This window comes from Sinocyclocheilus anshuiensis, unplaced genomic scaffold (assembly GCF_001515605.1).
Source record: "Sinocyclocheilus anshuiensis isolate Anshui unplaced genomic scaffold, SAMN03320099.WGS_v1.1 scaffold455, whole genome shotgun sequence".
In the NCBI taxonomy this organism is placed as follows: Eukaryota; Metazoa; Chordata; class Actinopteri; order Cypriniformes; family Cyprinidae; genus Sinocyclocheilus; species Sinocyclocheilus anshuiensis.
This window is the reverse complement of record NW_015552560.1, coordinates 307,563-332,614: the sequence shown is the minus strand read 5'-3', so window position 1 is coordinate 332,614 and position 25,052 is coordinate 307,563. Positions and strand designations below refer to the sequence as shown.

Sequence of the window (25,052 nt, the reverse complement as noted above, 5' to 3'; positions counted from 1 at the left end):
GACAGAAATGTTTTTCTGTATTGTGACTGTAACAGATTTTTTTTTCTTGTTCCCACAGGCAGCATGTCATAAGGAGCGACATGTATCCCAGAAGGCTGTGTCCTTCATCCATGATGTTCTGATGGAGGTTCTGAGCAGCTGGACTGAGCTGCCACACTTTCATTTTAATGAAGCTCTCTTCAGGCCTTTTGAGCACATCATGCAGCTGGAGCTCTGTGACAAAGACGTTCAAGATCAGGTCCTCACTTATCATGCGGCCAAGCTGAAAGATGGTTTAAACAGAGCCTTGTTTAAACAAACCTGTCTCAGTGCCACATATTTTTACTTTATAGTGAGTTAATTGCAGTGTCTTGTGTATCTATCCATTGTGGTACAGGTGATAACATCCATTGGAGAGCTGGTGGAGATGTGCTCAGCTCAGATCCAGTCTGGCTGGAGGCCGCTGTTCAGTGCTCTCCGAACTGTACATGGAAACAAAACAGATATGAAGGATTACCTGATAGGAGAATTTTCTATGGGTATGTGAAATTTACTGTATTGTTAGTTATTTGTGCAAAGATTTTTTTATTCTCTCTCTGATTATGTTTATGGATCACGTATTAATGAAAACTTGCAATATAGGGATTTTACTGCTTTCATAGCAATAAGCATCAATAACAGCATTGTGATAAAATATTTCTTTAATATAAAATATTTAACATAGTTCTATAGCATATTTAAACTAAAACAACAGATAATTTATTTAAAAAGACACAAATCTTTGACAAATACATGGTTACTTTTATTTATGATATTAATTGAATAGATAGTTCTTCCACTATGTAATAGTGTTCATTAGCCATAATTGTAGGCGTACAATTTCCAAGGAACTTAATAATATAGAATGGACGGTTACAGGTGTGTGTTTTGCACCAGCTTCAAACTCAGCTTAGCCAATAAGGGTTTCCAGTGGCAAACCAATGGAAGATATGTAAAGTGTTTGAAGCTTTTTTTTAAAAATGTTTAATCATTTTTATTTTTTAATAAATTTGACACATTGCACATTTGACCTTAAAAGCTATGCTATGTAACTTATTTTGGATAAATGTTATTAATGAAGGGTGTGTTAATTAATGTAAGTGTATGGTGTGGGGTTGAAAGTTTGTTGTCATAACAAATGAGGAAAATCAACCACATATCACTCTGAAATGCATTTCTGTTTAATTTTTTTTCACTCTTCACATATGCAGGGAAGTCACAGGCACCCGTGTTTGATGTCTTTGAAGCCTTCATTAACACAGACAACATTCAGGTGTTTGCCAACGCGGCCACTGACTACATCATGTGCCTTATGAAGTTTGTGAAAGGTTTAGGTGAGCTAAACGATATAAAATATATTTATTGTTGCCTTCATTCATCAAAACAGATGTTTACCCAACTATAGCGACTTCTGCTTCTGAGAACCCTAGAAATGTGAAAAGGGTCCACAGAAGTCTTTTCTATATTACAAATTATAATTGCTGTGATTGTTTGTAGGAGAAGTGGACTATAAGGAGATTGGAGACTGTGTTCATGTCAGTGGATACAGCTCAACAGATCTGTGCCTGCCTGCCCTGGACTATTTGAGGAAATGTTCACAGGTGGGCAAGATCAACGCATTTCTGTCCATAAATGATTTACACACTTTCAGACGTTTTCGTAATGTGAGTTTGGGTCAAAAAATGAATTTTCCAAATGAAAGGAGTAACATTAAGTTTGGTGTTTATGATGTATTATTTTGCATTTGCAGCTGCTTGCCAAAATCTATAAGATGCCGTCCAAGCCCATGTTCTTGGGTGCGCGGCTGGCCAGCCTCCCGATGAGAGCTCAGGAGAGGTCTGTGAGCACTGAGGATGGCATGGACTGTGTTTTAGCAGAGTTTGACGATGACACAGGTGATTTATTGATTTATTTGTTAAAGTACATGGTGGAGAATAAGTTTAGAGATGAAATAACAACTATTACTGGTGCACAGGGGTGATCAGTTTTGCGTGTGCAGGTCTGATACAGGTGTGGATTCTTCTGTTGGAGCAGCTGACAGCAGCCGTGTCAAACTGTCCTCGGCAGCATCAGCCACCTACACTTGAGCTGCTGTTTGAACTTCTGCGTGAAGTCACCAAGATACCAGGTCAGAAGCCTGTGATTAGCACTACTCACAATCACACTGCTGTAGATACTAAAGCAAACCCACAAAGCTCTGGCTTGTTATGTTGCATCTTCCTCCTCCATAGGGCCTGGCTTTGGCATTTTCTCTGTCATCCAGCTTCTTCTTCCTGTCATGTCACTATGGCTACAACGGAGCCATGGTGACCACTCATACTGGGACATTGCTGCGGCCAACTTCAAGCATGCCATCGGACTGTCCTGTGAACTGGTGGTGGAACATATTCACAGCTTCATCCATTCAGGTAAAACTAGCAAATGAATCATTTCAGTTCATATATGTGACCCTGGACCACAAAACCAGTCTTAAGTCGCTAGGGGATATTTGTAGCAATAGCCAAAAATACATTGTATGGGTCAAAATTATAGATTTTTCTTTTATGCTAAAAATCATTAGGACATGAAGTAAAGATCATGTTCCATGAAGATATTTTGTAAATTTCCTACTGTAAATATATCAAAACTTAATTTTTGATTAGTAATATGCATTGCTAAGAATGTCATTTGGACAACTTTAAAGGCGATTTTCTCAATATTTTAGTTTTTTTGCACCCTCAGATTCCAGATTTTCAAATAGTTGTATCTCAGCCAAATATTGTCCTATCCTAACAAACCATAAATCAATGGAACGCTTATTTATTCAGCTTTCAGATGATGTATAAATCTCAATTTAGAAAAAATTGACCCTTATGACTGGTTTTGTGCTCCAGGGTCACATATCTTTATATTTCAATGCACATTAACTACTGATCTAAGCAGTCAGTCAGTCAGTCAGTCAGTCACAATATGCATGAATCTTACTAAAAACATGACGATCATCACCCCCAAAATCAAAAGAAAAAAACAAACAAACATGAAATGATAATTTGCGTATTGAAATTTGGCCTATATTTGTTGCATTGTGACTTTTTTTTAAACAGCAGTAATTAAAGACATTGCAACTAATGCTACTATGTACAAATACTTTACATTTTACTTTATGTATTTTTTCACATTACAGTAATGGAAGCTACAGGAAAAAATGTTAATTGCCATGAAAATGAAAAAAAAGGCTTTATTCGGTTCATGCAAAACCAGGGTTATTATCATTTAACTAAAATGAAAACTAAAACGATAGTAACCATTTGGTCGCTTAAAATAAAATAAATGTTAATTGATATAAAATATATAAAAAAAAAAAACTTGAAAATAAGTAAATAAACTAATAACAATAAAAAAAACTATATAGACATTAAAAAAAAATAGAAAAGGGGGAAAAATGCAACTAAAACTTTAACTAAAATGAAAGTGAAAACAGAAAATATAAAAATAAAATCTGATTACAAAAACTGTAATCGTATATCAGTAATACTAAAATAACATTGTACAAAACATTGTTTATTTCTTCCTTTTTATCTTTTCAGGTCACATATGGACCGGTTTCATGAGATTCAGCCCACTAATACCTGATGTGTACAATATGTGCCATGATAATTAATGCAGATATGTTCAGGAGTTTTAACTTGGAGATGACCTTGAAGTGTGAAATTGTAATGTATATGAAATATAAATTGTATGACTTCATTTATTTTTCAGATATTGGCTATGAGAGTCTGATTAATCTGATGCTGAAAGATCTCTTCAAACTGCTGGTGTCCTGTGTGGCAGAACCAGCTGAGACCATCTCCAGAGTGGGCTGCTCCTGTATTAGGTGTGTGTGTGTGTGTGTGTGTGTGTGTGTGTGTTTAAACATATTGAACTGCCTACATAGACAGCATCAAACTCTCCTGAAATCAATTCAGAGCACACTCTACTGTGTGCACTATGTGAGGAGTGTAGTCTTTGTGATGTAGAGCGCTCTAAATCGGTCACTTACGATGTTACATTCAGATGCATGAATGCAGTTGACTGCATGAGGTTTAGTTGAATAAAAATACAAGTTAAGTAGTGACAATAATTATGTATCTCAAGTGCTTAACAGGTTATTTTCAAGATAGTTAATTGAAAAAATGCTTGAAGTTATGCTGCAAAATAAGATTAGTTTAGTTTTGTTATGTCTCCAGTATAGTAGCAGTGGACATATTAAGTTCTGATTTGTTATTTTTGATGTCCAGGTATGTTCTGGTAACAGCAGGGCCTGTTTTCACTGAGGAGATGTGGCGGTTAGCATGCTGTGCCCTGCAGGACGCTTTCTCGGCTACCCTGGAGCCTGTGAAGGTGACTATCATAATAACAGATATTGAAGCTGTGTCTCCACTGTCCAAAAATCTTGCATGAGCCTTGACAAAAAGCTTTACAAAGAACCAGGATCAGCACAAAGTCATTGTCATGCAAGTGGGCGCTAATTCTATGCATGTGGCTGAAATTGTGTGTGCATGGTTTGGTTTTGTGAATGGTTTCAGTGTTATGAAATTTAAGGTCGTAAAAAGTGTTAATGATCTTAATTATAATTTTGAAAGGTCCTAAATTTGGGGATGGAAAAACAGGTCTCGTGATGCATCATAAATTGATTATTACAATTCAAAAAGCAATGATTTTGTTAAATGTGAGTCCTGCATGTTCAAAGTCAAGATTCAGTGCTGTTGCATGTTGTACAGTACAAGCTCAAAGTTTCAGAGCAGTTCGCAATTAATGAAGTTGTGTGAAAACCGCAATACACAGCCATTAAAAACTAGGTACAATTTCAAAAAGTATAGTATCACGGTTTCCACAAAAATATGAAGCAGCACAACTGTTTTCATCATTGATAATAAGGAATGTTTCTTAATCAGCAAATCAGCATATTAGAATGATTTCTGAAGGATCAAATGACTCTGAAGACTAGAGTACAGTTATTTAAAGTTATAAACATTTACTGTTTTTACTATATTAAATGTAATACAGTGTCATATATTAAATGTAATACTACGTCATGGCATAGTATTAAATGTAACTGTCAGGGACACAATTTTTGTCATAAAAGTCTTGCCTCTGGAAAGCTTTTGTAAATCACATTCCAGCTACATTAGTTTGAACAGGAAAGTTCATTGCCACATATATATATATATATATATATATATGCAAAAATATGTTTACAAAAATAGATTGAAACTTCATGCTTAGGACGTTTGCGGCCACATGTTCTTTGCTTTCTCCACTAATGTAATCTTCTTTAAGGATTAGTGTTGTGCTGTTTTATGGAAAGAAGGAAAATGATGCTGCTATCTGGGATATGAATACACATGTGTAAAGATGACTTGTGATTATGACCGAAGACTTTTTCATTGAGACTCTAGTAGGATAGAGTGAATATATACTAATATTATTTTTGATACAAAATTAATCCGTCATGATTGCAGTGATTTTAATGTCATTTTTATTTGGCAATTAAGTTTCCTAAAGACTGTGCCAGAAAGCTGTTTGCATGAGTTTTTCACATTTTGTTTGGTGCTGCAGATGGCGCAAAAATTATTTGAAATAGTAAAAGTGCTCCTAAAGAGTGGGGTTGATTCATTTCTATAAATCAGTTCATTCAAGTTATAAACACTGTTAATGCACTTGGCTGCAGTGTCTTCGTGGTTGAAATGATGATTCAGGATCAAAATGGATCAAACTAATTGCATTTTAAAGGGGTCATATGATGCTTTTGTAAAGATCATTATTTGGTGTATTTGGTGTAACCGAATATGTTGACATGCTTTAATGTTCAAAAAACACATTATTTTTCAAATACTGTACATTATTGTAGGTCCTCTATGCCCCGCCTCTCTCAAACGCTTCGTTTTCTACAAAGTCCCTCCTTCCGACAAGCGCAGTCTGCTCTGATTGGCCAGCTGACCCAGTGCATTGTGATTGGCCGAACACCGTAAGCACTCGTCGGAAATGTAACGCCCCTTAACATAATCGCGAGCTTCATCTTTCAAAATAAATGTAAAGACAGAGCCTGAAAGGGGAACAGAAAAGCATGACAGACACAGTGATGAAGCTAGTATGTGTTTGCAGATGTTATGTACAATCAGTAAGTAGGCCTATACTCTCATTTATTACGTTGAACCTACAAGCACAGCAGTTAGAGCTGTTAAAAAAATAAATACGACCTCATGTTGTGTCAATCACGTTTAAACACTGCTTCCGAGACTTTCGTCCGTAATAAAAAAATTCGGACCAGGTTCAATTTCTGTGTTTTCACATCCGTAGCAAGCATTTTGATAGGAAAGGATGACGAATACGAAAGAAAAAAAGAAAAAAAACGCATACGAAAATTTCGGACTCAGTGTGCAGGACCTTTACTCTCAAAACAAATAGATACATTTTCATTGAGTGTTGGCTGAAAAATATTGAGGTATTCTTTTATTTTAAAAACACTTATGTTACAGACTTTTCATTAAGACCCTAAAGAATCATATCAACAATGGGCATCCTATGACCCCTTTAAGCTATATCCTAGACTAGAGAGTGCCATATACTGTTGAGTATCTGGTGTACAGAATGAAAGGTTTTCCTTTTATAGTTTTAATTTCACTTACACATAAATCCTGCTTGCTTGCTGATGATCTTTTGCTGTTGTGTAAATGTTGATGTAGGTCAAGCACAGACTGCTGACAGATGCAACAGCTTTATTCATGCAAGTACTTATAGTAAAAAAAAAGTATGTTCTGTTCTGTACAACATGAGATATGTTTTTAATAAGTAGAGAATTAATGTATCACATGTGAATATAAACCAGTGCAAGCTTTGATTTATAGTTTAAATCTAAAAAGTATGAAAAGAAAATCTGTGTTATAGTTTTCTACATGCCTTCTCTGTCCTCTGGTAGAATCTACTAGCTTGTTTCCGGAGTGGTTCGGACAATTTCACTGGAGACGCGTGTGAAGTGAAAGTTGCAGCCCCCTCACACTCCCCTTCAGCCGAGGCGGAGTACATGAGGATCCGGGCCATGGCTCAACAGGTACCTGTGCACCTCACGTCATTTACAACTGTACACTGACCCAGACATCTTATACCAACTTATGCTGCTAGAACATATTGATACTGTGAGAAAATAGAGCAATAGGTATAAAATGGATGGTTATGGCTATGAAATCTCAAGACAAGCGCTTTATAGATTAAACATAGCTTCAAAGCAGCTTCATAGTAATAAACAGGAAAACCGCATCAATGTCAAAGAGTTCTTCAGTCAGTAATTTCATTCATAATTACAACTTCTTTGGACTATTTCAAAGTCTGTTGTACTGTATGTGTCACAATTCCTGGTGCTGGTTGGTGGCGCTATGATTGTGAACCACAATTGCCACATGCATGTTATCAGCCCCCATTACTGAACACACAACTCCAATTTGATCTAAATCAGACAGTATACTTGTATGAGAGGCTTGTTGTTTCCCTTTTTTTGCTATAAATGTATTGCCTTGCTTGTTCATTGTTTGTATTGCATGTTCAAGATATCAATAATTAATTCTCAATTTATGTTTTTATTTCCTTGGCAAAAATTTGACCAAGTTTGGTCGAACCGTCTGGTTCTTGTGGTCTTGTGCCGATGGCCTTCGAGGTCTTCGCAGGGGATCTGTCTCTAGGGTTCATCTAGTTGACATGGTCTCCGCTGACATTCAGGGCTGTAGAGGTCATCTCTATGTGCTGATCCACCATCTGATCGGGATATGGACTGGATCTGGGTGGATACGGTGACCTCTGAATAAGAATAAAACAGACTAATATTAGCGTAGATGCCATTCTTCTTACGATGTAGCGAGTACATCGGGTGTTATGGGAAGTGTTCCTGGTTCTGGTTGATCTAATTAATGCAGCCTAACAATCCTTTAATTGTTTTGAGTTATAGAAATGCAATAGTGTATTATGTGTATTCCAGGTTAATGAGATGGGTCTTTAATCTAGATTTAAACTGACAGAGTGTCTCTGTCTCCTGAACAATGCTAGGTAGATTGTTCCAGAGTTTGGGCGCTAAATAGGAAAAGGATCTGCTGCAGTTGATTTTGATATTCTAGGTAATATCAAATGGCCAGAGTTTTGAGATTGCAGACTTTGTGTGAAGAATTCATTGATTATAGTGATCGGATGTATTTTTTTCTTCTTTCAGGTCTTCATGCTAGATACACAGTGCTCCCCTAAAACTCCGAGCAGCAAGGACGGATTTGAGCACGCTCAGTCCTGTGTGCTGATTATTGAGCTTCCTGTTGATCAGCACTCCAATGGTCAAGCCCAGAAGAGGTGATATGATGTGCATTCAAATTCAGCCTGCTGATATTTATTATTTTAATAATACTCCATATATTATAACGTGATACAGGACTGTAAGAAAGTTGTGGTTGGTTGATTATTGGTTTCAGTGACTGATTCATAAAATGCTATTTATCCATAGACCTGATATTAAAGAACTAGTTTTAAAAACCTGCAATATAAAATGTAAGGTAAAATAAAATAGGTAAATTAAGATTAAAATTGAAATGTTGTTTTAATCATACAGTAACATCTGCTTGTATGTTTTCTTATTCTCTTTTTTATGCTGTGCTTGACACAGAAAAATTGGGTAAGGCCACTGCAAACAGAATCTGCATGTAATATTTCATATTTTTCAAGTGGCCTATTACCTCCAGAACCGGGTTGTGCACTGCATGACACTGCATTTGTTTGTTTGATTTTGATTTGATTTGAATTTGATTTTTTTTTTTTTTATATCATGATTCAAAATGTGTAGGGCATGGAATAGAAAGTTCATATAGATGATCATATAAATGATCAGATACTGTAGGCCTTACATGCATACATATATTTCTGCTACTGCTGTTCCTGAATAAATTGCTATCCTTAATGACTCTGTTTAAATCAAATTGGACAGATCAGAGTGCTGTTATATTCTGTTCTGTCCCTGTGCAGGATTCCCTTCAGGACTCTGGTGGTAAGTTTACTGTCCCATCAAGTGCTCCTGCAGAACCTGTATGACATCCTCTTAGAGGAGTTTGGGAAAGCTTCCGGGAGCCTTGAGGGGCAGGGCAGAATCCCCACGGCAGTGTCAGAGCCGAAACCCGCAGGCTTTCTCCGCTACATCTCAATGCAGAACCTGGCCATCATCTTTGACCTGCTGCTGGACTCGTACCGCACAGCGCGGGAATTTGACACCCGTCCAGGACTCAAGTATCTCCTCATGAAGGTGTCAGGGGTGTGTGGAGCTGCTAACTTATACCGCCAGTCTGCCATGAGCTTCGATATCTACTTTCAGGTACATTTTCAGTCTTACCTCAGATATAAATATCATAGATGATCAATTAATCATCAGTTAGAGATGCAGTACGAGATTTTCTGAGAAACTCTCTTGAAAATTGAAATCAAAACCAAAATAAACGAATTTGTGAATATTTGCTATCTGTCTGTTCTGTGTACGCGCTGAAAATATATTGTGTTTGTACATAGTCCTGGATGTGTAAATAAGGGAAAAAGCAAAGTGGATCGGACCAATAAGAGGAGCACCACAACACTCTTGTAGCCAATCAGCAACAGGGGCATTAACGCTCATGATGGGGAGGAGAGAGAGTAAGCAAGCAGGAGATTTGTAGAAGGACTGTAGAAAGGGAGATGACTGAGACATTACCAATGAGGAAAAGGCCAGAGGAATTTCACCAGAAAAAGAAGGGTTACTAGCTAGGACTCATGTCAATTTAGGAAAAGCTTTCCAGCGCTGAGGAGTCATTAGAGATCAGAAAACAGATGCTGAGGCCTCTTTGTTTTCTGCTCAGTATGTGAGTAACATTAGTTTAGCAATTTTTTCACAGAATCAAGATATGCTGTTGTTGTAATATTAGCTATAGTAACAGGACTGATTCATCCAATCCATGCTGGAGCAGGCCGTCTGATGCACCAGCTGTTAGTCGTTGTGTTGCATTGCGTGTTTGTGAATTTGGGGGCGGAGCAATGAAGGGAGGGGTGTGTTTGTTTGGGTGTCGATTTCAAATATCAGCAGTTTTTCTCAGATATCACTTACCACACCTTTAAGTAATTGAATAATTGATTAAAATAATTTTCAACATATTACATGCTAATATCCAAAATACTGTTCTTTACCTGACTTCAATGTACTTTCATCTTCATTTCATCAAGGGGCAAGACAATAATATATAGTATATTAAACGAGTTTAAAAAAAAAACACACGTGAGATAAAACAACACAAAACTTATTCAGTATTTCAGACATTGTCATGACCATGTAAAGCTTACCTTGCTGATATTTAAAACAACAGCTTGTGTGACATTGATTTTATATAGCAGTTCAACAATGAGTTAACACTGAGTATAAGCAGTTTACTTTTAGCGTACATTTTACACACAATATTGCCAGTTTTTTGCCTTTGCCAATTAAAATAGTTCCAAATGAAACTGTTGGTGTTAATTCCTCATATATGGTACATTTTGAACAAGTTTTAAATTATTACGATTTTTTACATTTTTGAAAAATTCAGCTCCGCAAGGCTGCATTCGTTTGATCATAAATTCAGTAAAAACAGTAATAGTGTAAAATATATTTATAGTTTAAATGAACTTTTCTATTTTAATGAAATGCTGAATTTTTAGTATTATTACTCCAGACGTCCTTGTCGCATGAGCCTTCAGAAATCACTCTAATATGCTGATTTGCTGCTCAAGAAACAGTAATGTACATGCCCTAGATGTGTATAACTGTGGCCTAACTGTGTTTTGTAATTTGTGTTAAATTAAGAATTTAGAAATGAAATAGAATTATTTGCCTTTCTGCATTATGGATCATCTCAATATGCTTTTCTGTATATGTGTTCAGGCTTTGCTGTGTGCAATGCTGACAAACCAGGAGAACATCACTGTGGATCAAGTCAAAAAGATCCTGAGTGAGGAAGAGGAGGGCGGCTCTGATTCTTCACAGCAGTGCTCCTCTGAGGATGAAGATATCTTCGAGGAGACGGCCCAAGTGAGTCCTCCACGTGCGCGTGAGAAGCACGCCTGCAGCGTGGACTGGGCATGGCTGCTCAAACGTCTGCACAAACTCTGCATGGACTTGTGCAACAACTATATTCAGATGCACCTGGACCTGGAGAGTAGTGCAGGAGAGCAGCCCACCCACCGGGCCGACCCACTCTTTTTCTTGCCCCTTTTTAATTCGGAGACCTCTACGCCTTCTCCCGGGGCCCTGTCGGGCCACGGAACGCCCTCAGAGGACAGCTTCCGCCTCCATCTTGACGAGACGCCCTCAGAGGAGGTCCACAGCCCTGGTGGGTTGAGTGCAACCCTACCCCAGCTGAGAGGAGACGGGAGGAACGGGGGGCGTAAGAAGGAATGGTGGGAGAGTGCGGGAAACAAGCTGTACACCATCGCCACCGACAAGACCATCACCAAGCTCATGATCGAGTACAAGAAACGCAAGCAGCAGCACAATCACACCACGTTTGCCAAAGATGTGAAGGCGGGAGTTAAGAGGGGCGAGATGGTGACCCTGCGTGGCCCGGACTCCCCAGGGCCCCAGAGGCCTCAGCAACTAGTAGAGCAGGGGCCCATGCGCCACTCTTTCAGCGCGGGGCCCGAGCTACTGCGGCAAGAGAAGAGACCTCGATCGGGATCCACAGCCAGTTCCCACAACATCTCACTCAGAGACTCTGAGGCACAGATACAGGTAAGACGGGACAGGAACTAAAGTACAGTACGAACAAGCACCACTCACATTTTAAAACAGCTGTCAACATGTTAATGCGGGTGAATCATTTTAAAATCATTATTAATGCATTTACCAGTGTTAACATTAAAGTCAGTATGAAACAGAAGTTGCGATTGTCTTTACTTCCCTATTGACCTATCAGTAAGCCCCTCCCCTCGAACGCAGATGAGCCAATGGCAGTCGAGTATCCGTCGCACGGGGAGCGGAACTCGGACATCTTTAGGTTTCAGAGCCATAGAGAAACACTGGAAGATCCGAAGCCCGCATCGTTTTTATGGGGTTTATGCTTCAAAAATGGAAAAACGATGTGCCTGGGATACTTGTACCACTGATTCCAGGTATCCTGAGAGGATGGGCAATGGAATTTATTTTATTCTATTTCCTAAACCCAAACAAAACGGAGCAAAATGTCCCAAAGCATTCACCCCCAATCCCAATGAAGACGAAAACGTTCATTTTCTGGTTGTCATACTCTCATTAAGTTACAATTTTCATCTGCTCAAGCAGAACGTTAATGTTATCTTGCACTTAAGCAAGGTATCTCTGGCTAAACCTAGCTAACGTTAAAGTTAGTGAGTCCATGCTAACCTAAATAGCGGACTGTTCTCGCGTCTTGTACAGTGTAGGGCAAAAACGCATAAACGAAGGTCTACATACTCTCTTCATATTAAACTGGTTAAATGTAAATTAATTTAATCGTACCCTGCAATACATGAACAGTGTTGATCAGGGATGTTGTTATCTGTGATCGTGACGAACGTAACATGAGACTTCTCCCGCTTGCATTGTGATCTGTAAACCCTCGCTTCCAAATTAATACCCACAATATTTATTTTAAAATCTTTTATATATCCCTCCATGGCATATTTAAGTCCCACTTGAATGATGGTCCTTCTGTGTCCAAAATGTATCAAAAAGATATAGGGACAAGGTTTTCACACGGACAACTGTCATTGTAAGACAGCTAGCAACTCCGTTTGTTTGTCCGAGTTCGCAACAGTAACTAAGGGGGCGGGGCTTACCGATAGGTCAATTGTGATGTACAGTATATATCCACATGGAACAGCTTCTTCAATGTGAAAAAGTGTAGGGCAGGAATGTTGGGTCATTGTTTAAAATGACTAAAATAGAAATAATATGTTAAAGCTAAATAGAAATGTTTAGATAAAAATAAAAACTTAATACATCTTTAAAATTACATACTAAATAATTAAAACTGAAAATTTCAAAATAAAAGCTCATTCAAAATATTAATAAATACTATAATAGGTCTAAATAATTTAAAAAAATAGCTGAATTGAACAAAAAAGAAAATACTTTTTACTTTATTTAAACACAACAGTAGCACAACAAATCCTAACAATCACCTAAAAGCCAAAAACACACTGCATGACACTGATGGAGTTCTCCTTAAGAAGGTCTGTCTACAATCCCACACACAAACTAACCTCCCACTTAGATTTTATGGAATGTTATGTTCCTTGAATTTTGAATTTGTGCTATTTTATGCATTTCTTTGTGTGGAAAATAAAACATTATTTTAATATTAAAACAATATTACAGGCTACAAATACATTGTGGCACGAAAAGAAATTAATGTAGAGTCAAATGACAGAACTTTCAGCAAATTAACCACAATTTAACTGAAAAAAATAAAAATTAAAAAAAATTCTGGAATCGCAGATTTCTTTATAGAATTATTTTGTGAACTTGTATTTGTCAATTTTTCCGTCTAGGCCTGGACCAACATGATCCTTATGATCCTGAATCAGTTCCAGCTCTTGTCGGATCCCACGTTCATTGCCCTCCAGCCAGTGGTTTTCCCCCGTATCAGTCAGCTGACCTGTCATGTGACTGACCTCAGAGTGCGGCAAGCAGTGCGCGAGTGGCTTGGACGAGTGGGACGCGTTTATGACATCATCCTGTGATGACCTGGCTCATTTTTGATCTCCAGTGTCCTTTTCCATAGAGCTCTTTTCCTTGTCCTTTACTGTTTGCCTCGGCCTACGCTCATAATTCTGTGATGCTATTACCTGCTTAACTTTGCTAACTTTTTTATTGCAGTACACAGTGATCTGTGTAATGCAAATCCCTTTTGTGAATGTTCTTCAATATCCATGCTGTTATATTCAGAATCTGTATTTTTATTTATTTCTCTGAGAGTTTATTGGCTTTAATTGTACATGTGCCATATTATGCTGTTTTTCAGGGTGTTTTTCGCTCATCTGATCCTTTAAAACGTAAACCTTAAATTCCTCTAAACATTTCAACTAGTTGAAGTCATTGCACAATGAAATGTGGAACTTAATGCACCTTTAATGCGTTGATTAATATATATCTAAAGCACGAACTTATGCTTTGCTAATGCAGTTTTATGTTGCTACAGTACACTCAAAAAAAATGCTGGGTTGTTTCAACCCAACATTGGGTCAAATATGGACTAATCCAACTGTTGGGTTAAATTTTTACATAAAATTTTTAACCCAAAAGTTGGGTTAGTCCATATTTGACCCAAAGTTGGGTTGAAACAACCCAGCATTTTTTAGAGTGTAGTATAACCATCACATTTCCATAATATACAATGCACACAATGCTTTAAAACATTTAACTCAGAAGATTTCAAGCCACTTCCTCACACTGTAAAACAGCACATCATTTTGGAGACTCTCCTGATATCAGATCATAGAGTATCAGGCCTACTTAAAAATCAGTAGGCCAAATGTTTTGGCTTCATCTTTTGTCTGTAAATCTGGAAGCATTGAACCTTCACAAGAAAGCTGATCCACAAATACTGCACTCGCTCTCAAAACGCCCATAAACCTCATTCTGTTTAAACGTCCGATGTCCGTGCATCCTGTCAGCAAGACACTGTGTGCCATAGATTCCACTACCCACAATGCAATGGGAATCTATTATCAGATACTGGTTTCAGTATTCACCAAGCAACACTACATCTGAGTAAACTTGAAGAAACTTTAGTAAATTTGAGTAGCGAGAAATATAACTGCAGTGTACTTTTCATAGCTGCATCATATGTTGTATTTGAACTCATTGAAGCTATTAAATCAAACAGTTGAAATTTAGGTACATTTTTAACTGGAGACTATTTACAACCTGTATTTATTAAAATTGGATACGTTTGCACTTTTGGAGGCATACAGTTTTATCACTTTATTCCAAATACATTTTATTTCTTGATCTAGAACTGCAGTTGCTTGAATAATATATTTTTTTTTTTTGTCTTCAGTCATCTGCATGTACTATTTATATGTTGATTTTGTGTGTGTGTGTGTGTGTGTGTGTGAATGAAAAAGGATGTATTTTGTGATGCCTACAATGTTGTGTTATTGTGAGATATTTGCTCAACACATATGACAAGCTACAAAGAAACCCTTTGTATCTAATTCATATACACTTATTTCAAAAAGGCTATTGTGCTGTACTTCATGTGCAATGTGAGTTATAGAAAATTGGGAACCATATACAGATATTCTTTACATACAGTATATCCAGTCCACACAGCCTATGTTACATAATCATAGTAAGAATGTATAATCCTTAGCTTCATTTTTTCATATTCTGTTGTTTATGGCAACTGATTTGCATAAACGGGGAAATTAAAAAGGATGTTTAAAGGGACCAAAGACAAATTTATATTCAATATCAGAGTGTTCTGAAAAACTATTATGCGCTTTATTTTTAGCAAATCAAATGTGTTTTTTTTGTTTGTTTTTTAAAGCCTGATTTGTCCAGATTAGGAAAGGATTTCATTTTGTTCTTTCTCCAGGTAGCTACAAACTGAGGTGTAGTCTACATTTGTCTGCTTTGTGTTGAGTGCTAGTTTTGTAAGTAGTGGACAGAAAAAAAAGTTCTGTACAGCAGATTGTGAAAATGTTCAGGCAATATTTTGTCTAGGCAAAAAGAATTTATAAACTCTAAGGGATATTTTTAGATGTTTTTTTTTTTTTTTACTTGTGAATCTAAACCTGCAGCACTTGGTCTAAATCCACAGGAAAACTCGATGGATTATGTTGTGCGGACTTAAGCTAAAGCTACAAATGCAAGCTAAAACAGATTTCCATGTAATAGTGAAAATGTTTTAATTTTAGCTCTGCTAACATATATTCCATTCATAATGGCACTCCATTTTACAGTACACCAACATTAATTATCCCATGATGTACCACGCGTATATTCTTGTAAGTATTATTGCAAGAATGATATTTGTGTGAATTGTTCTTGAGGGAGTGTGCTCAGTCTGTGCCAGTACTTACGTTGCTGTTTATTATCAAACTTCTATCAATCAAATGCAGTACATGTGCATTACCCTGAATGTGTTCTAAAGTGTTTGTTCGATCATTTATGTTGTAAGTGTTGCAGAATAAATAAGCAGAGTTACCAGTTGTGTGTGTGTTTTAGTTGTTGTTTTATTGGCATGAGTGACTGGGCCAGTTTATAATAATAATAATCACATATGCACATACACTGCAAACTGATTTGCTTTTCTTTTGATTGGATTCTTAATCTCATCACTAATTTTTGAAATCATTCTTGCTTTTGATTGGAGATATGGATTTTTCAGTTACCAAGATGTTGATATAATGCTGATATGTCATAAAAAAAATAGATATACATAAAACTTAGATGGCCCCCAAAAATAGACACTTTAAGAAATGCATCAATGTAATTGAATTAGATAATAAAATATCAAATAAATTTTTTGTCTTCATCAAAACAATATTTTTATCTTAATCTTGAACAATGTTTATTGTTCTACAGTACAATTCCTATCATGTTAAATAATGCAAAAACGAAATAACATTCGAGGCCGCTGTGTGTTTGTGTATATTTTTAATTTTGCACAACATTTTTTCAAGCATATTGTGTCAAGAATAAATTTACTAACTTGTAGATCTTCCTTCAGCAGAAAACCTTCACCAAACATTTGTAGCTGCTTCTAAGACTTCTGACCTATTTTGGACAACCCTCGCAACCCTATGTTTATCAACATTTCTGGGTCGATTTCTTGATAGCACAGCCTTCTTTAGGTTATGCCTCAGCATCTCCACTGGCTTAAGGTCAGGACTCAGTAAAGCACACACTGTTTGTTATTACATGAACAAAGAATTCCAGTTTGTAGAGCTTTCTGGAGGTTATTTGCACTTGAGATTTCAGGCTTGCCCATTGCTTTCTTGGAGTGATCTAAGCAGAACATCTGCTGATGGAAAGAGTATAAACAATCCAGAATTTTCCACATTTGTAGACAGGATCTCTTACTTTGGATTGAGGAGCACCATGTCTTTAAGCAATTTTTGTCATGTTTACCAGCTGTACTGCATTTTTAAGTTATAATGGGACTGAGACATGGCTCACACTAACCAATCTTTTCTGAGAAAAAATTGATTTCTCAATAAGCAGTCTTTGTGTGCCTTTATTTAAAGGACAGGGCCCGGTTGCATGAAAGTCCTTAAGCTAAGAAATCCCTTAGTTATAAGGTTAAGGGAACCCTTAGTGAAACGGGTTGCAAGAAAAATCCTAAGGGTCAACTTAAAGGGTTAGTTCACCCCAAAATGAAAATTAGGCTGCGTTTTACTCACCCCCGATGCATCCTAGGTGTATATGACTTTCTTCTTTCAGACGAATCCAGTCAGAGTTATATTAAAAATTGTCTTTGATCTTTCAAGCTCTATCGTTGCACTCAGCTGGTGTTGCATTGCTTCAGTCCAAAAGACGTGAAATAAAAAGCACCTTTCCATAAAAAAAAGTGTCTCACACGGCTCCAGGGGGTGAACAAAGACCTCCTGTAGCGAATCAATGCGTTTTTGTAAGAAAAATATCCATATTCAAAACGTAATAATCACTTTAATCTAGCTTGCGCCAGCAGTTGTAGGATTCGTCTGAAAGAAGAAAGTCATATACACCTAGGATGCATCGGGGGTGAGTAAAACGCAGCCTAGTTTTCATTTTGGGGTGAACTAACCCTCTAATGAACCTTAAGGCTGTCATTAAGTATTCCCCTTAATTATCGAAGTGTTCACTTAAGCGCTGCTACAAAGTCCTTAGTAACTATTTCACCTTGATAAATTTAAGGGACCAAAACAGCTCCCTCAAGTCATCTTAAACTCAGTATCTGCAGGATTTTTAAGCTCAAATGTAAGACTTAAGACATTTTTTAAGACCTGCACAAATAAAATATCATATGAGCACAGTAGGACAATGACTATGGTAACATATTAAACTGTAAAATGACTGTAAAAAGCATGACTTACAGGTTTTTACAAAACAAAAAGTTTTATATAATTTTTTAAAGAAAATGGATGAATCAATTGAGAAAGTTTAATCAATTATTATATTAATTTAAACAATTATTATTAATCATTGCATTAATTAAATAATAATACAAATGTAATGTATGTCTTAATTGTTTAGATTTTTATAATGCATTATTTTCTTGTCGATCCACCTGTTCACATTTACAACTCTGCGTGTTTGCAGCGTCAAAACATGGGTTAATTTTCACATTTGGTAAATTTTCCTTCATTGGTCAGCAGGAGGCGTTTATCTATGTTTATTGTGAGATGTAGTAACTATAGCAACCGCGGCGCCCATTGCCGTATGTGGTCAGAAACTACCGTGAAACGCTTAGTATAAACACTTAGGTAAGGGTGACAGTTAAGATGTTTGTTGCAACGCTCCTAAAGAAATCCCTTACCTTAGGGATTTTTTTCCCCTCAGGAATACCCCTAAGTTAAATTACTTAAGGACTTTCATGCAACCGGGCCCAGATCTTCTGTACGACCCACACTTCCAATCTCATCTCCTTAATTGGCTCCAATTAGCTTTTAATGAAGTCGTAGCACAGATGTTCACTTACTTTTTCCAGCCTGCCATGTCAATGATCAATTAGTGTCTTCAATAAAATTATAAAGGGACAGCTGTTTGTGTGTTATCAGTCAGATTGTATTTGTCTATAATTGTGACAAATTAAGATCATAAACTTGCCGCTCTATATATCTCTATAGCAAATGGACATAAGAGTTTATATGACCTTATACGGCTCAAGTTACGAAGTTCAGTGATCTTATTGGTTTATTCGTTGGGGAAAAAATAGCTCAGCAGCTAGCACAAGTTAGGCCTATTTCCAAAGCAGTCGGAATGGACTCAGATAACCTCACAGCTGTGCAATGTAGGCCATTTGTGTTAAGACTCTGGGCTTCAGCGGTCAGTTCCCATTGATTGGATGCTCTGGCACAACTCTTGATCCCTGACACAATTCAACACAAGTCAAACTGTTTCTTCTTGCACAGGATAAGCCATTAAAGCTAGATGTGAGCTGTAGTTTAAGATCAGCACTGGAGCTTACAGAGTAAACATGTGCTTATGGATAGCAGCAGGATACAGTTCGGCCCTGCGGGACGGCGCTCATGTGACTGGGGCACAGGCGCATCCGCACCTCCATCAACTGACCGTCTTAAGGTAAAACTCTTTAGTTTGCTTATAGACTAAGTATATGTGGTAAATGTGTTCTTGTAAGTGTACTCATCTTTCAAGATGTTGCCTATCATATCTTTTTTCCCATTTGAATGCTTTAATTTAGAAGTTAAACCATGTTAATTCATACCATGGGCAAAATTGTAATCATTCAGTTATAGCATCTGTCATCATTTGTGACCCTGGACCACAAAAGCAGTCTTAAGTCGCTGGGGGATATTTGTAGCAATAGCCAAGTAATCACACATTGCGGTTTATTTAATCCATGAGAGTTTAATAAACAAGACATTAATGTTGAGTAACTGATTTTAAACACGATATTGTATTATCTTTGGCAGAGCATAAACAAAGTAACTGTACTTTGTTTATGCTCTGCCAAAGATAATTCTTTGAAAACAGTGCCACAGTAGAATCACCAGATGAGGCGTTTTGTTCCTGAATTCACAAATCTGTTGAGTAATTGATTCAGCGATTCATTCATAAAGACTGAGTCCCAGTTTGCCACTTATACTATGCCCTGAAAGTATGTTGCATTTTCATGAAGTAAAAAAACAACAACATACTTTTGAGTGTGTGGCAGAAGAATAGTCAAGGTTTGAGACATAAAGTACTACCAAATTTGAAACCACGGGCCGCTTCATCACATAGTGAGATGAGATGCATCCTTGTACCATAAATAGGCATCAGCTCATCACAATTAACATCTTCATACACATTCCATTTATGCAACAATTCTTTCTACTATACTGGAGAGAAAGAAGTAGCACACTGATCTGCCAGTCATAGATCAAGCTTAATCATTAATCACCATTTTGATATTACAAGGAAAGGATGTTTTCCCTGGTGAATTTGTCAACTATGTTTCAGACAAACTGTATGTCACTACACGCTCAGATTAAGTGCTACAACTCAAGTAACATCTATTTTTATGATTCTTTTATCCGTTCTGCCGTATGTACAGTTATTGTTTTAAAAGTTAAAGAATAAACATTTTTGCAGATATCCATGTGATAATCTCAACACGGTCACTAAGGACAGGAATGCCTTAAATACAATTTTGATAATTTTAAGAGATGTTATGCAAAACTCTAATCTGTGTGCTTGCAAAATACCCTGAAATGATATGAGAAGGAGCATTCTGGTTATTTGGTCATAACCATAACCTATCAATGGCAAAAAGGTTATTATCATCAATGGACAAAGGTGTGGTTGCAGGCAAGGAGAGACCTGAGGTGACAATCTAATTTCAGGTGGTATTTAATAATCAGACATGTCTGAAAACCAACCCATAGATGAGAACAGACAAGGAACTGAACTAAAGGGGAATATACTGTAAATACACAGGATGAATGAGGGAGAAAGCAAGGAACATATGGGACTAATCAATCAACCAGTGAGTAACCATGGGGACAAATGAAACCGGGGCTAAACACAACGAATGAAACACCAGCGTCAATTATTCTGCTCATACCTCAAGGCATTGTTCAATGTCAAGTTTTTAATCCTTAAAATGTTTTTGTGTGTAAAACTAATTTCAAAAGCAGTGATGTATTTTTGTAGGCCAACCTACAACAGCAGACCTTATTTGGGATTCTGGTCTACAATATATATATAAATATATATATATATATATAAATATATAGAATCCCTGCAGTACATTATTCCTTTTTCCATGGCAACACATCAAGTGTGTCACATGACAGTTAGCGGTCATGGCGCTAAAGTAATCAAATCTAATGAGTAATGAGTAATGTATCGGTTAAATGTTTCTTATTATTCTAAAATTTTGTAAACTAGATTGTAAAATATATGATATTTAGATAATCAAATATATATGTAAGTAAATGTATTTTGTGTTTTAAATAAGTTTATAATGATCATGTTGATCACTAAAGTCATCAGGGCTATGTGGGCTGCTGTCAGAACCTGTCGAATTTACAACACATCAATTTATCCACTTCTCCTAAAAGATATGAAAGTGGCTGGTGAACAGGGAGAGGAATAGAGTATGTTTTATTGTTACCTACATAATGGATTTGATGTGAATTCTTCAAATTATGTTTGTTCATGTCTACAATTTTACTGCTTCCATAAAAAGCAGTGTTTATGAATGTGTTTTTGCCCATAGTGATGTGTATTTAAATCTCTAAAATATAAAAGAAACACTATGTGTTTGAAATATATATGTTTGAAATATATGTCAAATGCTCACAGAACAAGTCCCTCTCCGGCCCGACTGCCAGCCAAAGAATGAATGAATGGCTGCATCTAAAATTGGATACTGTAGGGCAGGCCTTGATTTTGTCCATCGGGAATTGGTTGGATCTTTGTTGTTTGCTTGGAAGTTATTTTGATTAAAGATTATGAGGGCCCATAAAATAAATAAATAACTAGGCCTAAATAAACAAACACTGCATTATTCTATTAAAAAATGAATTGTCAGTTTTGATTGCATGGTGACTTTAAGGAACAGACCTCAAAGAATACGACCTTGTGATTTCTTAAGTTTCTATTCTATTCTATTCCTGTGTTGTCAGGGTTACTGGAACGAGCTGACTTCAAACAAGGTCGAAGAGAGACCGGAGATAATGCTGTATGTTGTCATAGTAACGTGCTCGTTGCTCTTCCTCAGTGGAATTGCCTTTGTTTACAAAAGATGTTTCAGGGTGAAGGAGCACACAACCAAAGTCATAACTCTGGATTTTGACAATGCTGATGGCACTGCTGAATTTCTGTCCACTTTGGAGGAAGGAGATGGCACTGAAGATGGGAATGATGGGGTTTTTCTGATGGTTTATCTGCCGGCCCCTTACGAGAAAACCCTCACAAAGATAGCACGTGCTGTAAGCACCTCCAGCTCCCATAATGACGTGGAGATTGTGCAATTACACACAGAGAACTTCACTGATCATATTTTCCCTCTAATTTAAAACATCTGTACTCATCCACATACTGCATTAACACTAACAAAAAGTACATGATACTATGGTAGTACAATTGTTTTATTTTAAGTACTTTGGAATCCATGTAAACAGTATAGTGCATGAATATGGTTATCATTCAGTACCACTATTGCATATAAAAGTTCAGTAGTGCTATCTAATACCATCACTCTACCATGGTACCAGCACACCAGTGTTTGTAAGGGAATAGTGGCAGATTTGTTTTTCAATCTTTATAATCTATGAAACTATAGAAGTGGAAAAACATGAAATGGCTACAAAATGATTTACATTTTTATTAACGTTACCATAATGCAGTAATTTTGAATTCTAGTAGTATTGTATATAATAAAGTGTTTATACACATAGAATATACAATACAGTATTATAATATTGGAATATAAGTTTGGAACTGCTTGTATCTCATTAGTTCCCTCTTTTATAACACAATTTCAATGTACATGTTTCCATCAGGAATGGAGGTTTCCGTTCAAGAATGGAGGTGTTAACAAGAGTAAAATAATAATAATAATAATGTTGTTATTATTATTTCCTTTTTCAAGTGCAAGTTAATAGTTAATAATAGTGTTAATAGTGATAGTTAATATCAGCAAATATGCCACATCATGTGTTTTTGTTTTGTTAATAAATTCACATGCAAGCAAAATGAAATAAAATTTGAGAAACTGAATTTTTGCTGAATGTTGGTTGTTGATTTCTCATGCTTTTGAGTATTTGTATAGGGATTATCTGAACAAGAGGGGACAAATTCCTTTATGTATATCATATTATAGGCATTACTTGGTTAAAAAGAACATATCATTATTATTTTTTTAACCACATGTAAAATCTAGGGATGCACCGATATAATGTTTTGGGGCCGATACCGATTTTAACAATCACTTATTGGCCGATTCCGATACCGATATTTGTCACTTCCTCACTTATTTGAAATTTTGGCATCAAAATAGAAAAAAATATTTTGATCATGTTTTAAATCAGCAAAGTTCAAATACACCTGCATTAAATTATACTAGCAGTTTTATTGCTGCATCATCAAATAATTTCCAATGAACATGGATTGGATCCATTTAACATTCAGCAGGCCTACATAAATACAACAGAACAAATATACATATTAAATAAACAGTGCTTTTTAGGTAGGTTTAACAGTTTTCAGGTTCAGAAATAAAGTAAACAAATGTAAAATAACACTTCACTGTATAACTTAAATACACATTAATCCTTCTTTATTGTAACAGACTTTATTATGATTAATCTTCTAATTTGTTTTTGTATACATTTTAATATTTTTTGTAAGTTTAAATATATATGAGATCTCCATTACCAAGGCGGGACTCTTATTTTGACGGGTTTTCTAGTCTACGGATCAGCATGAAAAGCACGTAGTTCTTCGGATTTAAAGTTTGTCAGTTTATTTGTTTAGCTCTTATTGTGATTTTTTTGAGTGAAAAAGGACGCAATAAACTTAATAAAACATCAGTAAAGTTTTGGCCATCATTCAGATGAGGTCCGCTACACTTATAAAAGTTATTTAATCAAGAGTCTTTTGGTATTTGATTAGCATTAAAGTGCAGACAGTAGCGCTAGGATTATGCAACAGACATTATACAGCTCAGTGCCTTCACGCAGTTATTTAATAAACCATCCGTTTGTTATATCAGCCTTTTTCCTTATATAGCCGATATGCTGATGGTTGTAAATTGAGGAAAAATCGGCCGATAAATATCGGCGACCGATACATCGGTACATCCCTAGTAAAATCCCATCTTCTTTTAAGTTGTTTTGATCACAAAAGGTAAATGTAAATTTGCCAGGACAAACTGTGGGGCCCTGACCATGTGAGCCAAGGAAGACAAGACCATTCACTATTCACAGAAGATCGGTATGCAAGTCAATGGGTAATTTTCATCTTTAATAAAAACTAAAAAAAAGTTTATATATGTTTTTTTATAAGTTTATATATTATCTACCAAATTAAATGCACAAGTTTACCATCAGGGAATATCAATACAGGGTTACCTTCACTGTAACCATGTATTATTGGTGCAAAGTGGACAGCAACTGATATTCCAGAAGTTCCTGGTTACTATTGTACCCTTTAGTATTAAGCAAACTCAGATTTCTTGAAAAGAACTGCATCTGTAATTAGTGTATAGACGGACACTCTAAATAAAAAGCACCTATTGAAGTATGAAGAAATGAAGAAACAATGTAGAATGGCCCCCTAAAGTTATTTGGATTAGACTTAAAGGGTTAGTTCACCCAAAAATGAAAATTAGCCCATAAATTACTCACCCTCAAGTCATCCTAGGTGTATATTAGGGCTGCACGATAAATCGCATGCGATATTTAACGCGCATCTTATCAGTGAAGCCGGTTCTGTAATCAGCGGTAAATCTCCATCACCTGCGGGCTTTCACATTGAGCAGCATATTAAAAATTGTCTTTGATCTTTCAAGCTGTTTCATGGCACTCAGCGGGTGTTGCATGCTTCAGTCCAAAAGTTAAATAAAAAGCGTCCATCCATAAAAAAAGTGTCTCAGATGGCTCCGGGGGGTGAACAAAGGCCTTCTGTAGCGAATCGATTTAATGTAGCTTGCGCTCACTGTTGTAAAGGGAAGCAGCTCCGGGCGGATGACGTATGAGGTCAGCTATGAGGTCAGCAACAACATGAAATCAAAACTTACACTAACAGCATGATCATATAGTATCTGTGCTGTGACAATAATTGAACTTATAACCATTATAACAAAGTACTGTGTCGG

General features: G+C 36.5%; 1 protein-coding gene across 1 annotated transcript in view; it reads left to right on the top strand.

Moving 5' to 3' along the window:
• Positions 1–14,212, top strand: part of LOC107664695 (brefeldin A-inhibited guanine nucleotide-exchange protein 3-like) — a 67,978-nt gene extending 53,766 nt beyond the window's left edge. Inside the window, exons 22-36 of the mRNA XM_016455336.1 lie at positions 59–238; positions 377–518; positions 1,230–1,352; positions 1,516–1,619; positions 1,769–1,913; positions 2,018–2,146; positions 2,250–2,426; positions 3,757–3,871; positions 4,275–4,377; positions 6,956–7,087; positions 8,234–8,364; positions 8,675–8,683; positions 9,031–9,373; positions 10,943–11,788; positions 13,567–14,212. Coding sequence (XP_016310822.1) covers positions 59–238; positions 377–518; positions 1,230–1,352; positions 1,516–1,619; positions 1,769–1,913; positions 2,018–2,146; positions 2,250–2,426; positions 3,757–3,871; positions 4,275–4,377; positions 6,956–7,087; positions 8,234–8,364; positions 8,675–8,683; positions 9,031–9,373; positions 10,943–11,788; positions 13,567–13,758 — 2,871 coding nt within the window. The 3' untranslated portion in view covers positions 13,759–14,212. The remainder of the gene's footprint in view (positions 1–58; positions 239–376; positions 519–1,229; positions 1,353–1,515; positions 1,620–1,768; positions 1,914–2,017; positions 2,147–2,249; positions 2,427–3,756; positions 3,872–4,274; positions 4,378–6,955; positions 7,088–8,233; positions 8,365–8,674; positions 8,684–9,030; positions 9,374–10,942; positions 11,789–13,566) is intronic.
• Positions 14,213–25,052: the final 10,840 nt, after the last annotated feature.